General features: G+C 38.3%; 1 protein-coding gene across 2 annotated transcripts in view; it reads left to right on the top strand.

Moving 5' to 3' along the window:
* Window positions 1-15,496, top strand: part of LOC129885661 (serine/threonine-protein kinase TOR) — a 39,808-nt gene extending 24,312 nt beyond the window's left edge. For both annotated transcript variants that reach the window (XM_055960023.1, XM_055960022.1), the window contains exons 27-57: window positions 953-1,105; window positions 1,295-1,447; window positions 2,706-2,777; window positions 2,871-3,005; window positions 3,095-3,156; window positions 3,314-3,411; window positions 3,828-3,937; window positions 4,018-4,191; window positions 4,287-4,352; window positions 4,463-4,531; window positions 4,625-4,738; window positions 5,014-5,154; window positions 5,271-5,399; window positions 5,505-5,664; window positions 5,791-6,005; window positions 6,473-6,679; window positions 7,746-7,859; window positions 7,935-8,138; window positions 10,622-10,702; window positions 12,060-12,134; window positions 12,224-12,290; window positions 12,408-12,568; window positions 12,721-12,894; window positions 12,977-13,105; window positions 13,223-13,306; window positions 13,514-13,575; window positions 13,649-13,721; window positions 13,815-13,949; window positions 14,466-14,639; window positions 14,714-14,976; window positions 15,195-15,496. In XM_055960023.1, the coding sequence (XP_055815998.1) occupies window positions 953-1,105; window positions 1,295-1,447; window positions 2,706-2,777; window positions 2,871-3,005; window positions 3,095-3,156; window positions 3,314-3,411; window positions 3,828-3,937; window positions 4,018-4,191; window positions 4,287-4,352; window positions 4,463-4,531; window positions 4,625-4,738; window positions 5,014-5,154; window positions 5,271-5,399; window positions 5,505-5,664; window positions 5,791-6,005; window positions 6,473-6,679; window positions 7,746-7,859; window positions 7,935-8,138; window positions 10,622-10,702; window positions 12,060-12,134; window positions 12,224-12,290; window positions 12,408-12,568; window positions 12,721-12,894; window positions 12,977-13,105; window positions 13,223-13,306; window positions 13,514-13,575; window positions 13,649-13,721; window positions 13,815-13,949; window positions 14,466-14,639; window positions 14,714-14,976; window positions 15,195-15,213 (3,873 nt within the window). In that variant the 3' untranslated portion in view covers window positions 15,214-15,496. The remainder of the gene's footprint in view (window positions 1-952; window positions 1,106-1,294; window positions 1,448-2,705; window positions 2,778-2,870; window positions 3,006-3,094; window positions 3,157-3,313; window positions 3,412-3,827; window positions 3,938-4,017; window positions 4,192-4,286; window positions 4,353-4,462; window positions 4,532-4,624; window positions 4,739-5,013; window positions 5,155-5,270; window positions 5,400-5,504; window positions 5,665-5,790; window positions 6,006-6,472; window positions 6,680-7,745; window positions 7,860-7,934; window positions 8,139-10,621; window positions 10,703-12,059; window positions 12,135-12,223; window positions 12,291-12,407; window positions 12,569-12,720; window positions 12,895-12,976; window positions 13,106-13,222; window positions 13,307-13,513; window positions 13,576-13,648; window positions 13,722-13,814; window positions 13,950-14,465; window positions 14,640-14,713; window positions 14,977-15,194) is intronic.
* The last annotated feature ends 35 nt before the right edge of the window (window positions 15,497-15,531 follow it).

Below are 15,531 nucleotides of genomic sequence, written 5' to 3'. Positions count from 1 at the left end.
TTGCTAGTTATTTATAGCGTTGCCTTAAGTAGCAGACTCCTGACAACATGGAGTTGGTCTGGAGATGTAAACATATTTGCACTATTGTTTGATTCCAAGAAGGGAGGTGAAGGAAAGAGGACATTTTGATCACTTCCACTAGGTATATCATTCATTAGTTACCTTTTACTTTTTTGATATGTTGTCAGGGAATAAGATTTATACTCCCTCTTGTCTGTCCAATTTTGAAGGAGCTGAAAATGCTGACATGGAGGGTTATGAAACTCATTTACTTGTTGGAATAAAGTTACTTCCCCTTGTCTTTTACTTGCTAACAAGGAGGATAATCGCTCTTCTTATTTAACAGAAGAAAATAAAAGGGTTTGGGGATTTCTCGGTGATCCCAAAAAAATAAAAGAAAAAAGAAACAACTCTATCTTTGGGTTGAAATGGTCTATGCCATATAATATCAGAGATGTCTATGAATCATGGGGTTCTTGGAAAGTTGATAAAGCCATCAAGAACATCTGGTATGGTGCCTGCTTGTATTTTTTGTGTATGCGGCTGAAAGGAATCATATATGTTTTGATGGTATCTCAACTTCTAGTAGTTCCTTAAAAGCTGGATGTTTGGTTAACTTCTTCTTGATTCCTTTTAATGATATTTCACTTATTTTTATATAAAAAAAAGAAAACAAAAGAAAAACAAAAGGGATTCCTTTGGTAGCCTATCAGGTCGGGGCTTCAATCCAGTTTGGGGTCAAATCTCTCGCTCCTCATTGCACCTTTCTTTTTTAAATCAAGAAAACATGATTTTAGATATGAAGGTCGGCCTGTACTTTGAGTAGTAGCAGGAATTATGAAATTTCTGTTTCTACTTCTCCCTTCTTTTATTTAAATAATTTTTCCGTTACTTCTTTTCAAATTTTGATGATGTCTAGTTGGTATATTGACTCTAAACTACATTTATGTAGGTCAATGATGGCAGATTGCGTACCGCCGGTGAGGCTTCTCAACGGAGTACTAAAGAGGATTGGGCAGAGTGGATGAGGCATTTCAGCATTGAACTCCTGAAAGAATCACCAAGTCCAGCATTAAGAACATGTGCAAGACTGGCTCAACTACAGGTATTATCCTCTTCAACATCCTCTTCCTCATCAGTTACCTTTATCTCAAAAAAATAAATAAAAAGCTCTTTTTCATTGTTCGTAAGAAAATGAAATAAAAGCTAAAAGACTTTCAAAATAAGAGGAAATGCCAGAAATATAGAAGTGCTTTTAGTTGTTTTTCTTTTTTCTAATGTCGAACTTTTGCAGCCTTTTGTTGGGCGGGAGCTGTTTGCTGCAGGTTTTGTTAGTTGCTGGTCACAACTTAATGAGGCTAGTCAAAGACAGCTAGTACGGAGTTTAGAAATGGCGTTTTCTTCTCCTAATATCCCACCTGAAATTCTTGCTACACTTCTGAACTTGGTTAGTTTTTGCACATTCTTCAATTTTGAAGATATTGATCCATTGATGTTCTCGCGAAATGACGGTGTTAATGTGAAATTTGAGCTGCAAATAGAGGCATTTACATGTTTCTTCATATACAGGATTGTAGGAGAATCAGCTTATGTATACAAGAAGATTGACTGTCCCTTTACATGTTCAGACTGCTTGAATATAGGATCTCCAGAATAATTACCTTAACAAGATATTCCCTCCATATTCCCTGTAATAGACATGCCCCTAGAAAGAGTAGAAGTGGTCAGAGCTTTACAGTGCACACATCAAATCATAATGGTAGCAGTAGCATCTTGTATTGAGTTATTTGATGTTGTTTGTTTTAGGTTGGGTGCTGGGGGCAATATCATTGCTTAACCATGTCTTTTTTTGGGGGTGGGGGGTCAATAACTAGAGAATTATATGGAATCATCATCTAGATTGTACTGTGGTTTTACCTGATGCATGCAAAAAATTTTAGTTGTTTCCTTTTGCGGTGCTTAATGTTGATAAAGGGGTAGCCAAAGCTCTAAAAGTTGTGTTTGTTCCTAGAACTTGATATCGGATCATACTCGTGGGCCTCTTTTAGGGTTTTATAGGTTGAAAAAAGTATGTTGATTGGGATCGAAGAGGAAATCTACTTGCAATTGCAAAGGTTCATACTTCTTTAAAAAAGATGTTGTAAAGGTTCGTGGAGGCTGTTTGGGCAAAGAGAGCGCTTGGTACAAAATACAGCTGCTATTGACATATCTTTTGGTTTATGATATTAGTTCCTCTAGGACAAGTATGAAGCTGTGTTTTGTGTATTTCAATGTGTGAAAGGGATTGTGGGAATAGTTGATCTTTTAGTGAAGTGACTCAAGAGTGAAGACTAAGGTCTAAGGAGTGCTGCTACCATTCTCAAAAAGAGTTGAGTCTAAGGAGAGAAATCAGATAGACCGAGGATGGAATTAACTAGCAATAATGTGATCATCCAAAAAAGGATGATATCAAGTGGATGATTAGTTATGGGTGTAATCAAATTAGAGGGAACTAACTGTTTCTGATTTTCTTTTTTATCAAAACTCTCATATTCTTTACTTGGGTAATTTCTGATGTTTTTTTGGAAATGATTGGCTCAATATATGAAGGAGTTGCATAGTAAGACAGTAATCTGTCCTCTGTAAAGCTGCGGTACTATAATTTTTATCTGTGAAGCTTGCAGTACTATAATTTTTATTTTAGTTTGGCTAATTGTACTTTCCAGGCGGAGTTTATGGAACATGATGAGAGACCCCTTCCTATAGATATCCGTCTGCTTGGTGCTCTAGCAGAGAAGGTGAGTTTATTCTCCCATTGTGCAGTTGATTGATATATACCTTCTGAAGTTATTAATGAAGTAGTTGTATCCATAATGAGCTCTTCCTCTCAGTGTCGAGCATTTGCAAAGGCCCTACACTACAAAGAAATGGAATTTGAAGGCGCACTTTCAAATAGGAGGGATGCAAATCCTGTTGCTGTAGTTGAAGCTTTAATCCATATAAATAATCAATTACATCAATATGAGGTCTTGATTTATTAGTTGTTTGTTGCAGCTTACTTGTGTTTCATACTGACTTTCTGGTGATTAAACTTAATCATGCTTGACATCTTCAGGCAGCTGTTGGAATATTAACATATGCTCAGCAGCATTTGGGGGTTCAATTGAAGGAGTCATGGTACTGTTGATTGTTGCATTCTGTTTTACTGTTTTAATTGCAGCCCGTTTCTTCCTGTTAATCTTAATTAGTTACTATAGGCTGCACAAGCTTTAACATGAGGTCTTCAAATGTATCTTTCCTTCACTGATGTCATTGCTATTTGTCGATTTTTAAGGTATGAGAAGTTGCAACGCTGGGACGATGCTCTTAAAGCATACACTTCTAAGGCGTCACAAGCTTCGAGTCCACATCTTGGTTTGGATGCTACTCTAGGTTTGTATTATTGGATCAGTTACTGCATAATCTGATCTATGACTTCTACTTGCAGAACTAATGAAGATATTTGATCCTAGTGATAGATCATATGCTAGATTCGAATTCTCTTTCAAAGAGTAGTGACCTTCACTTTTGAGATTCATTATCTGAGGAGTAAAGGAAATTGATTGACCCGCTATAACTACCTGATGTAATACTTAAACGGTTCTAAGTGGTAATCTTTCATGCTTTCAGTGGAATTTGTTTCGTCAGTTGTTCTTAAATTGCTTGGTGGCTTAAATAAATGCTAGTTGACCCTTGGAATTGGGTTGTGTTATGTTTCTGGATCATGTTGAAAAAGTGAATTTTATTTGTACTGTATTCTCATTATTCTCTTGATGGACGATCTTTATCCTTCTCTGTGTTTCCTTAAGGACGTATGCGATGCCTTGCTGCTCTAGCTCGGTGGGAGGAGCTTAACAATCTTTGTAAGGAATACTGGACGCCAGCTGAGCCAGCAGCTCGACTGGAAATGGCACCAATGGTTTGTCAACTTATATGTAATTTCTGATAGCTTTTGTTGTTTCGATAATCATAGTGAATGCATGTTTTGGACTGGTTTAGGCTGCTCATGCTGCCTGGAACATGGGCGAGTGGGATCAGATGGCAGAATATGTTTCTCGGCTTGATGATGGTGATGAAACCAAACTCCGAGTCTTGGGAAATACTGCTTCTAGCGGTGATGGAAGTAGTAATGGCACCTTTTTTAGGGCTGTTCTTCTAGTTCGTCGAGGGAAGGTAGTCCATCCATTTTTCACTCATTCATTTGTTTTGATGTTGTGACATGCTCTGCTCTGGTGTAATCCTTGTACTTGCGCCCCTTCTTCCATCAGTACGACGAAGCACGTGAATATGTTGAAAGAGCAAGGAAATGTTTGGCAACCGAGCTTGCTGCACTGGTTTGTTTCTGCATCTCATTATCTCGTCATCTCCTCACTTTATACTCATTTGATGACTTATACAGGATTATATAGCAAAATTCTTGACAATTCTCCGTTAATTCATCTAGGTTCTTGAGAGCTATGAGCGTGCTTACAGCAACATGGTTCGCGTTCAGCAGCTTTCTGAATTAGAAGAGGTGCAAATATTCTTTAGCCTTTTCAATTAAGTGATTCCTAATTGCTATGGTTTTTAATGATCTGATAATTTATTTTCATCTCATTCTAATTAGGTCATTGAATACTGTACTCTTCCTCCTATGGGAAACCCTGTTGCTGAAGGAAGAAGAGCCCTTGTTCGCAATATGTGGAATGAGCGCATAAAGGGTGCAAAAAGAAATGTCGAGGTAAATGAACTTCCCTCAGTGAGTGCGTAGCATTTTGGTTGTCCAATCATGAATTTTTGATATTTTCAATCCGGAATGCTTAGATGAGATCTTTGGGTGACTAGTTGTGGCCTTTGTATTTATTCTCAAACTCATGGTGTCTTACAGAAACTCTGTCTGTATGGTCTCTTTCCTGTCTTAATGTGATTCCATGCTCTCCCTCTCTGAGTTTATGTTTTTATTCCTTTGGCAGATCATTTCTTTGATTATCTACAACATATTCTTATTTTTTGCAGGTCTGGCAAGCACTTTTAGCTGTGAGGGCACTTGTATTGCCTCCTACAGAAGATATAGAAACATGGATCAAGTTTGCATCACTCTGCCGGAAAAATGGCAGGATTAGCCAAGCTAGATCTACGTTGATTAAACTCTTACAGGTTAGTAATTTGCCCGTGGATTGTGGATAAGAAGTGTGTGTTGCCTTGTGGTATATCTTTTTTGTTGTAGATCTACTTGTGAGATTGAATGTTTATGACGCCTTTCTATCCTACAGTTCGATCCTGAAATGACTCCTGCAACTGTGCGGTATCACGGCCCCCCTCAGGTGATGCTAGCATACTTAAAGTACCAATGGTCACTTGGCGAGGATCATAAACGAAAGGAAGCCTTTGCTAGGTTACAGGTATTGCACTTTGGAGATAAAATTACGATCACATTACCTACTCACAAGAAGTAAATATCATGTTCATGCTTCTTCATGCTTTATCATTTAATTTTGATATTGAAGGACCTTGCTATGGACCTCTCAAGAACAGCTAGTCTTCAACCAGTAATGCAGAATGCATTAGTTGCTTCTTCTGGTGCGCCACTTGTTGCTCGTATATACCTCAGACTTGGCACTTGGAAGTGGGCACTTTCTCCTGGTTTGGATGATGATTCTATACAAGGTAAAATGTGAAGACACTCCACTTCTCCTCTCAAAAGAAATGATAATGAGGCTTTATACTTGATGGCGTGACAGCTTATGATATCACTTCTAATGACTGTTTCTTGGATCGTATTGACCTTGTCAGAAATTCTTAGTGCATTTAGAAATGCTACTCACTGTGCAACGAAGTGGGGAAAGGCATGGCATACTTGGGCACTTTTCAATACAGCAGTGATGTCTCATTACACTCTAAGAGGTTTTGCAAATATTGCTGCACAGTTTGTTGTTGCTGCCGTTACTGGTTATTTTCACTCTATAGCTTGCGGAGCACATGCAAAGGGTGTTGATGATAGTTTGCAGGTTATATCTGAATCTACAGCTAATTTAATTCAGTTGTTAAAAAGACTACCTTGTGTGATGTTGAGGTGTCACTGGTTTGTCCTTGCCACTAAATCTTTTTCTTATTGAGCTTACTGGTTGCTTAGCACTTCATATCCTTGCAGTGACATGGTGTCCCTTTTCTTGCTGGCTTCTTGCTATATTTTAAGCTCATGGGTCTTTCGAACATGTTCTGCATACTCTACAAAAATATTTTCTGTCCAATTTATTTTGCATCTGTGCACGTGTTTGTCAAGATGAAAACATTTGTTTATCTGATGAATTCATACTCCTAACTGAATTCATGTATTGGGTTGAATTTAGTTTACAGCATTGTCATAATTACCTGGTTATCCAACAACACTTCCTGTTAGATTCACTAGTGATCACTGTTGACTTCCATTATATTATTGATTTACTTTTATTATGGTCATGTTTCCGTGTTTCAGGATATTCTTCGTCTTCTTACTTTGTGGTTCAACCATGGAGCTACTTCTGAGGTCCAAATGGCATTACAGAAAGGATTCACACATGTTAACATCAACACATGGTTGGTTGTTTTACCTCAGATTATCGCACGGATACATTCAAATAACCATGCTGTCAGAGAACTGATACAGTCCTTGTTAGTGCGAATTGGACAGAGTCATCCACAGGTTTTTGCTAGTCTTTTTCTTTTGATAAAAACAAGAACATGATTTTGCTAGCTAGTCACCACTGTTTTCCCTCGACATTCATTCCCCACCCTGTACTCTGTCCCTCTAAATTTCTCTTTTAACACGTAATTGCAAATGGCTTGTGTTTCTATTTACTGTTATTGGGTTAATTTGTTTGATATCTGACCTCCTTATAAGCGAACATAGACTGACCATTCTTAAACTGTTAAACAGGAAGACTTGCTATGAAAGATTCATGACTGAGCTGTCAGTCATTTTCTACAAATCTACAGTTAGTCAAGTAGTTAATGTCATAAGTTGCATGAAACTTGTGAAGAGTGCCTGGACGTTCTGCTGTATAATTTTTTTTTGAAAATTATGAGCCCGTTCAGTTCATACCGCCAACCCTGATTAGTTTGGGATTGAGGAGGTGGTGTTGTCATCTTAGGCTGATGCAGTTCTATTCTCTTCAAGATAGTCTATGTGTGTGTGTGTGTCGTTTGTTAGTCCCCTAGGGTAAGTTCATGTACCATAGCATGTAACCAACTGCATTTTGACATTATTTATGAAGCTTTATAAGCGTAATCAAGATATATTATAAGTGGAAATGAATCTAAACAGAGGGGACGGCATTCTTTCCCATAAGGGTTCTATGTGCAATAGCCTAGTTGATATAAAATCTGTCTATGCGGACGATCTAGGACAAACATAATAATGTGCAGTCTTACTATAATGGTAGGTGTTTTGTATCTGTTGTATCTGGGAGAAGTGTTAAGATGGACATGCACATGCAAATAAATGTATGCTGGGTGTATATAGTTATCAGAACTTAACCAAAAATAAGTGAAAGCAGAAATCCTTAGAGGGTAATCATGCCAGTGTGTTCGAGTTAGGAGCAAGTATCGTGGCATGTGCTTGTAAGTTATTTTAGTGGTCAGATACTAAAGGACTTTATTTCTTGTTCTGAGCAAGTGAGATTATTGTATGTTTCTATCTGCTTGTGGCTGCCTTTATATACTACTACTAACTTTTTCAAAATTCTAATATATGTGGACCTTATCTGCAGGCTCTTATGTATCCACTTCTTGTGGCATGTAAGTCAATTAGCAATTTGCGCAGAGCTGCAGCTCAAGAAGTGGTTGATAAAGTCAGGCAACACAGTGGCGTACTCGTTGATCAGGTGAAATGGAATTGTTTACTCTGATAGTTTGCTAATTTCTTTAAGTATTATTCTGACATTGGCTTGATTTTGAAGGCACAACTTGTCTCAATGGAGCTTATCAGGGTTGCGATACTTTGGCATGAAATGTGGCATGAAGCATTGGAAGAGGCCAGCCGTCTGTATTTTGGCGAACACAACATTGAGGGCATGCTGAAGGTGTTAGAACCTCTGCATGAAATGCTTGAGGAAGGAGCAATGAGGAATAATACCACTATAAAGGAGAAAGCATTCATCCAGGTTAATGCTCCTAATTAAATATGTGCTTATGCTCTTTATTGACAAAGATACTTTGACCATGTCTAGTAGATTTTTCATGCCCTTCCATTTATTTTTCCCTTGGCTTGGGGGGTTATGTTGATGATATGCTATTGGTTTTACTAAGCCTGAACCACTTAGGGCTAGATTTTGTGTATGGTGTTTCCGTACTATTACCTGAGTATCAATTGTTCTTGGACTTCATTAACTAACTGTAGTACCTGAGTATCAATTATTCTTGGACTTCATTAACTAACTGGGAATACTCATTATTTAACGATGGATTGAACTACAACAACAACAACAAACCCAATATAATCTTGTACATGCTTCCCACCAGACTAATAGGTCTAGAATCCCTTATACTCGTTGCTCCACGTTCTTTGGCACAATGATAATAGAATTAGCATTGAGACTTTTCTCAAATTCCCCAGATTTTTGGAATTCCGCAATAGTCTCCATCAACACATCTTTAACTTCCTCCAACACTGTTGCAAGAAAGCAAACTGAAACCGTTCGATCCCAAAGCCTTGTCTCCCGCTTTCCTTAACTCATCTTCAACTAAAGCCCTTTCCAAGCACTCCCCCCCCCACCACACACACACAAAACCCAACCAAACCAAACCAACCAAGCTGAGCCCCCCAATTTAGGTCTCCACCTTATATCTTCCTTAAAAAAATAATTCATAGAACCGCACTCAAGAGTGTAGCTTAATGGTCAATGATGTGGGTTGAGTGCCATGAGTTCTCAAGTTCAATTCCCAATAGAGACAAAAACACTAGGTGATTTCTTCCCATCTTTTCTAGCCTTGGTGGACAGAGTTACCTGTTACCGGTGGGAGGTGACAGATATCCCGTGGAATTAGTCGAGGTGCGTGAAAGCTGGCCCGAATACCACAGTTATAAAAAGAAATCATAAAACCCTGCAGTGGCTCCTTTTACTTCTTCCTCCCCCTTATGCACTTCCCCATTCACAACTATAGATTCATTCCTCCTCCTATTCGCTACTCGCTTCTGCCACCCTATGAATGAACTTAGTATTAGAATCTCCCCCGTTCAACCACAAAGCCCTCGATTTTTACCTTCTTAAACCCACCATAGCCGACTTCTCGCACCTCGTCACTCATCATGGGGGCATTTGCTCCTGACATACCCAAACCATCTCAGCTTCGCGTTCTTTATCTTGTCCACTATGGAGGCCACTCCCACCTTGTTCCAGATATCTTCATTCCTAATCTTATCTCTCCTAGTATTCCCACACATCTAGCTCAACATCCTTATTTTCGCGACTTTCATATTATGAATGTGAGAGTTCTTAATTGGCTAACACTCTGCCGCATACAACATAGTCGGCCTCACCACTACTTTGTAGAACTTACCTTTAAGTTAAGGCGACACATTCTTATCACACAAGACTCTGGAGGCGAGCCTCCATTTCATCCACGCCGCAACAATACGATGTGTGATATCATTGTCGATCTCCCCATTTCCCTGAATTAAAGACCCAAGATACTTGAAACTTTTCCTCTTGGGAATGACTTGTATATCAAGCCTCAATGTCTCATCATTGAACGTGCAATCCAAGTATTCAGTCTTGGTCATGCTCAACTTGAATCACTTCAGGGTTTGTCTTCAAACCTCCAGTCAATTGTTAATTCCACCACGGGTCTTGTCAATCAGGACATGTCATCTGCAAATAACATACACCACAACACTTCTCCCATCTTTCCTTGGATATGACATGTCAATTCATCCATCACTTAGGCAAATAGAAATGGACTAAGAGCTGATCCATGGTGCAACAGCATCACGATTGAGAAGTGCTCTGAGTCTCCTCTAATTGTCCTTACCAGGTCTTTGCTTCTATCGTGCATGTCATTAATTGCCCTCTTGTATGCCACAAGGACACCTCTAGGAACTTTATCGTATACCTTTTCTAAGTCAAAGAGCACCATATGCAGGCCGCTCCTCTCCATATATTGTTCCAACAGTCTCCTCACCAGTGACGGATCTAGGATTTTCAATAAAGAGGTTTCGAAAAATAAAAATGTAGTGCCTGGAATTTGAACTTGGAACGTCAAAGTGAATTTTGAACCTCCTAAACTACTGAGCCAGCCCCCTCTAATCTTGTGTTGGGAGGATTCAAAATCTACATAGATGCACTAAATTTTTTTAAAAAATACCTTTTATATGCAAATACATTTTTTTGCCGAGGGGGTTCAGATGAATTCACCTTTGCCCCACCTAGATACACCCCTGTTCCTCACGAGATGAAAGGCTTCTATAGTAGATCACCCTGACATGAATCCAAACGGGTTCTCAGAAATAGACACAACCCTCCTCACTCTCAACTACACCACTCTCTCCCACCCGATGCCCACACTTTCATAGTGTGGCTTAACAACTTGATCCCCCTATAGTTGCAATTTTGATTGAACTGATGGATAGAAAACATTACTTTTTCAGGCATACCGTCTTGAGTTGTTGGAGGCCTTTGAATGCTGTATGAAGTATCGGAGAACTGGAAAAGATGCTGAATTAACACAGGTACCCTTTTGACACTTAAATTCCACGTGGGCATCTCTCTCGTTTCTCTCTTTTACTTATTTAACTGTGATTTTGTTATTTTGAATTTTCTATGTGATGAATGCTGGTGCCAAGTATCCAAAACTTTTTTCAAGATTCCTGTTGTCTTAATAATTTGGATGATATGCACTTAACAATTTTATGATAGGAAACTAATTGCGATCTTTATTGCTATGGGAGGTCCTTACTGCTAGCTATAAATTGGCTCAGAGAGAGATAATCTTACTTGTATCTAGAATTTCTGATGCTTAAGTTGCAAACATACAAAGATATTTTGAAATGGCAATTTGTGGAACTAGAAGAAAGATGTACAAGAGTAAACACCAGAAAGCAGCCACCTTCCATGCCTCCACACACACACTCAGAAGGAGAAAAACCTTCTTCAGAACATGCCTGAGTGGAATAATTTTTCTCCCATTGGGTGAATAATAGGATGTTGTCCTCAAATGGGCAGCAGAGGTGTGGACAATATCGGGTCTGAATGTCTTGCAGCTAGGAGACTTCAAATTTTCCCTCTTATTTTCTAATGAAGAAAAAGACTTTATGAAGAGGAGATGGATAGGGGAGAGGAGTTTTTGATGCTGGAATGTTGGTATGAGTTGATATGGTGTATCAGTGGAAGGAAATGGAAGGACTACTGCCCATCAATATAACCAGAGTCTGGTACACCTGTGGTGTTTTAGATTTCTTCAAGCAGGTGGGAGACATGCAGACATTCATGGATGTTCAATGTAACATGACTGATATGGATGGTGTCACAATTTATGTGAAGAAATGGCGAAGAATGAGAAAACTAAGGTATAGACTTTGGTTATATATATCCTGAGTTCTAGGAGGGGGAGAGTTGAAAAGGGGGACGGAGTTGGGGAGGAGCTTTTAAGTCATTGGCTTTTCTCAAAACAGAAAGGGCTTCACACCATGAAAGGGCTTTTGTATATAGCAGTCTTTCCCATTGCTTATATGACTCACAAGCTTAATGCCATGATAATTTACACAACTGCGAAGATCTCCTTTATTATAAATTGGAATCAGGGTAATCTTTCTTTTTGTCCACTCATCGAGCATCCTACCACTTTTTAGTATAGCATTAAATAGCTTGATAACCCATCCTAGACCAATCTCTCCAAGAAACTTTCATTCAGACCTCTATAGGAATGACTTTTCTTATCTTCATATTTTTAATGACATCCTTTACCTCTGCCAGTCGAATTCTACTTGTGGCTTTTAGTTTTCTATTTTTTATTTTTTGATAAGGTCTACTGGAAACTACTATAGTTAACAGCCCAGTATTTGACAAGTCAAATCTTCATCTTGGTAGGCTTGGGATCTCTATTACCATGTATTCAGGCGGATAGATAAGCAGCTTCAAACACTCACAACCCTGGATTTACAGGTAAGCGGCATGTTATGTTATGTTTTCTTATTGGTATCAGTGACTCTGCATCATATTCATAAATAACGTTAATTTACTTTTGATGCCAGTCTGTTTCCCCTGAGTTACTAGAGTGTCGAAATTTAGAGCTAGCTGTTCCTGGAACTTATCGAGCAGGTATACTTATGTTGTTTGAACTTATCACTTGTACATTATTAAGCTACTACTTAAGCCAGTTTTGTGCCTTAGTATTGATACAAATTATTCTATCTAACTTCAAACTTGTCATCTCAGATTCACCAGTGGTTACAATTGCATCATTTGCACCCCAACTTGTTGTAATTACATCAAAACAACGACCTCGTAAATTGACAATCCATGGGAGTGATGGAAAAGACTATGCTTTCTTGCTCAAAGGGCATGAAGATTTACGCCAAGATGAACGTGTCATGCAGGTTAGCAATTGCTGGTATATAATTATGCTTTGTACAGGCAAGCGCGCTCCAGGGATTCTGCTACCTCTGTTTATTAAATATTTGGTGAGGCTTTTTCCTCTCTTCCTTCAACCTAGAACTAAAAGATACACTATATTGTTGCTATGCACCAGTTGTTTGGTCTGGTTAATACTTTGCTGGAGAACTCGAGAAAAACTGCGGAGAAAGGTTTATCAATTCAACGATATGATGTCATTCCATTGTCCCCTAATAGTGGACTGATAGAATGGGTTCCAAATTGTGACACCTTGCACCATCTTATTCGAGAATATAGGGATGCCCGGAAGGTTCGTTCAACATAATACCTTTTTGTGATTGAAAGAAACTAGTATTTCTATCTAATTGTTGTATATTCTTCCAATTTTACAGATTACCCTAAATCAAGAGCATAAACTGATGCTGAGCTTTGCACCGGATTATGATAATTTGCCACTTATTGCTAAGGTGGAGGTGTTTGAATATGCTTTGCAAAATACTGAAGGGAATGACTTATCAAGGGTGTGTATTATATGATAGCGACTTTCTGCCTATTGCAATAACTTCCGTGGTAGATAAATATTAGCAAAATCTTTCTGCTCATTGTTTCTCTGAAAGTATTTATTTTGGATCATATAGGTTCTTTGGTTAAAGAGTCGCACTTCTGAGGTCTGGCTGGACAGAAGAACAAATTATACAAGAAGTTTGGCTGTCATGAGCATGGTATGTGTGTTCCTTGCATTCTTCCAGTACCTTATAAAATAATTTTAATGATGGAATGGCTTCAAGAAAAAATTCCAGTGTCTTAAAATGGAACCAATGTCTTACAAATCGGGAAGAGAGAATAGTAAAACTCAGAAAAAAGGAGATACTTTCTTTTTAGCTGCTTCTCTTGCGTACATCTGTTGAATTTGGGTTAACTTTCTCCAGGTTGGATACCTACTTGGTTTAGGCGATCGACATCCTAGTAACCTCATGCTTCACCGATATAGGTACCATTCTACTCTGTGATTGCACTTTCTTGCTGATGACAAAAGTTTTAATATATTTATATTTGTCATGCAGTGGGAAGATTCTGCATATTGATTTTGGGGATTGTTTTGAAGCTTCAATGAATCGGGAGAAGTTTCCAGAGAAGGTAAATTATTATGTTAAAAAAATGGTTTACCAGAAATTGTATGTTATTTCTTCAAGGAAACTAATAGCTTTTGTACCAAACTTTTATGTATAGGTTCCGTTTCGCCTCACTAGAATGCTTGTAAAAGCAATGGAGGTTAGTGGTATAGAGGGAAATTTCCGGTCAACATGTGAGAATGTAATGCAAGTTCTCCGACTGCATAAAGATAGTGTTATGGCTATGATGGAGGTAAATTTTGGCATCACTATCTTACCATTTAAAATACATTTCTCTAACTACGGTATGGGGTTATTATGGCATGAATATTGATTGGTCTATATTGAACTCTTTTGTTGTGTACACTAATGGACTGTTTTCAAATCCAAAAAGATCTTGAATCTCGACTATGCTATCTTCTGAAGAGCACAAATGGGTGATAGAAGGGTGTTCTATCTAATTTGAGTAGATTTGGATCCAACTGGAGTTGGAATGACTTATATGATTGAAAAATTAGAATCTATTGGTCTTTAAATTGCCATGTTGAACAATTGAAAATCTTAATTTAGACTAGTAAATAACTGTCACTGCAAGTTGAACTCATAGTGAAAAGACAAACACCTTTCATCAGTTTGAGATGGTTGGTTTCATCCCTTGAATGTTTAGGTTGCTCTTGAATGAGGAGTTTTTCATTTTTGTAATGATGTAAATGTTTTACTTACAGATTCAATTTATCATCTTATTTCATTCTTCTTTTTTTCTTTTCAGGCCTTTGTTCATGATCCACTTATAAATTGGCGTCTTTTCAATTTCAATGAAGTTCCGCAAATGTCCACACTTGCCAGTGCACATGTGCCTCCTGTTGTGAATAGTGAGGAGTCCTCTTCAGATAGAGAGCTTCTTCAGCCACAAAGGGGTGCAAGGGAGAGAGAACTGCTTCAGGTTTCAATCAATTATGCTTGCAAAGTATTCTGGGGATGCATGATTCATGCTTACAGTTTTATTTCTTTTTCTAGGCGGTCAATCAATTAGGTGATGCCAATGAAGTTCTAAATGAACGTGCTGTGGCTGTCATGGCTCGAATGAGTAATAAACTCACTGGACGTGATTTTGCTGCTACCTCTGCATCTTCAAGCTCTCTCCAGCATCCACTGGATCACAGTACGTTGATTTCTGGAGAGATTCGTGAAGCTGATCATGGTTTATCAGTGAAACTACAAGTCCAAAAACTTATTCAGCAAGCCATGTCTCCTGAAAATCTTTGCCAAAATTATGTTGGGTAAGATCAAGATTCCCGTTGCTCCTTGGTTTCGCTTTTGTTTGTTCATTTGGTTAAGCTATTAAAGGCTGTTGACTTAAACATTTGGTGTTTGAATGTTTAAAATTTTAAATCTTGTAAAGGGGATGCTTTTGACAAATTAAATTTTAACTGCAGTGTAAAAATATATGTATTTTGTTCTTTGGTCTAATTCATGGTTGCCTTGTTCTTTATTTCAGGTGGTGTCCATTTTGGTAGGTTGAGGATGATAATTATCTGTATATTTGTACAGTGGTTGATCCTTTGTAGGACTTCTTGGAAGAAGTCCATCATGTAAAGAACTTAGGTTTATGTAAAGTCCTAAGTTTGTGGTAGCCAGTTGTTGTATTAAGAAAAGCAGCCTATCGGCAGTATGTAATCTAGCTCCAAGTGGAAGTTCAATAAGACTGGTTAGAGTCCGAGAATAGTGAATATTTATATTGTAAAGTTCATTACTTAGTGAAATGAACCCTTGTGAAGAGGACAAAGTTGGTTGTCTGCATCTAAAGCCTTTTGTATTCTTGATCCTGATTGATG

Source organism: Solanum dulcamara, chromosome 4 (assembly GCF_947179165.1).
Source record: "Solanum dulcamara chromosome 4, daSolDulc1.2, whole genome shotgun sequence".
NCBI lineage: Eukaryota > Viridiplantae > Streptophyta > Magnoliopsida > Solanales > Solanaceae > Solanum > Solanum dulcamara.
This window is presented reverse-complemented; position numbering and strand designations above follow the sequence as displayed.